Source organism: Charadrius vociferus, unplaced genomic scaffold (genome assembly GCF_000708025.1).
Source record: "Charadrius vociferus isolate BGI_N301 unplaced genomic scaffold, ASM70802v2 scaffold919, whole genome shotgun sequence".
NCBI classification, from domain to species: Eukaryota; Metazoa; Chordata; class Aves; order Charadriiformes; family Charadriidae; genus Charadrius; species Charadrius vociferus.
In genome coordinates, this window is record NW_009653257.1 from 291228 (window position 1) to 292560 (window position 1333).

The 1333-nt window shown below is 62.9% G+C and overlaps 1 protein-coding gene across 1 annotated transcript in view; it reads right to left on the bottom strand.

The window, feature by feature from the left end:
• The window catches only part of TCIRG1 (T-cell, immune regulator 1, ATPase, H+ transporting, lysosomal V0 subunit A3), a 6280-nt gene extending 4983 nt beyond the window's left edge, over nt 1-1297 (bottom strand). Inside the window, exons 1-3 of the mRNA XM_009893164.1 lie at nt 1259-1297; nt 1108-1202; nt 259-298 (exon numbers count right to left, since the gene is read on the bottom strand). Coding sequence (XP_009891466.1) covers nt 259-298; nt 1108-1202; nt 1259-1297 — 174 coding nt within the window. The remainder of the gene's footprint in view (nt 1-258; nt 299-1107; nt 1203-1258) is intronic.
• Nucleotides 1298-1333: the final 36 nt, after the last annotated feature.

Below are 1333 nucleotides of genomic sequence, written 5' to 3' on the forward strand. Positions count from 1 at the left end.
GCCAGGTCCCTGTCCCATGGCTCCTCATCCCCAGACCTCCTCCTACAGCCATGCCCCGGTCCCATGGCCCACCTCCAAGTCGTACCCACGATTCCTGCCCCGTGGCCCATCTCCAACCCTTACCCTATACCTTTACCTACTATCCCTGCCCCATGGCCCGTCTCCAAGCCTTTCCCCTTCCCCTACAGCTGTGTCCACTGCCCCATGGCCACACCACTGCCCCACGGCTCATCTCCAAGCCTTACCCTACACCCTTACCCACGATTCTTGGCCCACGGCCACGTCGTTGCTCCATGGCCTATCTCCAACCCTTCTCCCACAGCCTTCCCAGTTGCCCCATGGCCATCTTGTTGCCCCTTGGCCCATCTTCAGCTCTTATCCTACAGTCATGTCCATTGCCCCATGGCCACACCACTGCCCCATGGCCCATCTCCAACCCTTACCCTACACCCTTTCCCACGATTCCCGACCCATGGCCACATTGTTGCCCCATGGTCCATCCCCAATCCCTCTCCTATAGCCATGCCCATTGCCCCATGGCTCCACCGCTGCCCCATGGCTCATCCCCAACTCTTATCCCACAGCTTTCCCAACAGCCCCATGGCCAATCCCCAGCCCTTACACCCTTTCCTGCAATTCCCGACCCACAGCCAGTTTTTTGCCCCATGGTCCATCTCCAACCCTTCTCCTATAGCCATGTCCATTGCCCCATGGCTCCACCACTGCCCCATGGCTCATCCCCAACCCTTATCCCACAGCTTTCCCAGCTGCCCCACGGCCATCTCCAACCATTACCCTACACCCTTACCCACCATCCCTGACCCATGGCTCATCCCCAACCCTTATCCCACAGCTTTCCCAACAGCCCCATGGCCAATCCCCAGCCCTTACACCCTTTCCTGCAATTCCCGACCCATGGCCATGTTGTCGCCCCACGGTCCATCTCCAACCCTTCTCCTATAGCCATGCCCATTGCCCCATGGCCACACCACTGCCCCATGGCTCATCCCCAACCCTTATTCCACAGCTTTCCCAGCCGCCCCACGGCCAAACCCCTGCCCCACAGCCCCTCTCCAACCCCCGCCCCACACGCCAAACCCCGCTTACTTGATCTTGCGGTCGAGGTGGTGGTGCAGAGAAGGGTCGAGGATGGGCTCACGCTCCGAGAGCGCCCGGGACCGCGGCGGGGAGCCCAGGGGGGCCTGCGGGGACGGGGAGCAACGGGATGAGGCTGGGGGAACGCGGGGCGCGGGGTGACACCCCCAAGGCAGCGAGGACCCCCCCCGTCTCCTTCCATCCCCCCCGGGGGACCCACCGGCAGGCCGGGGCAGAG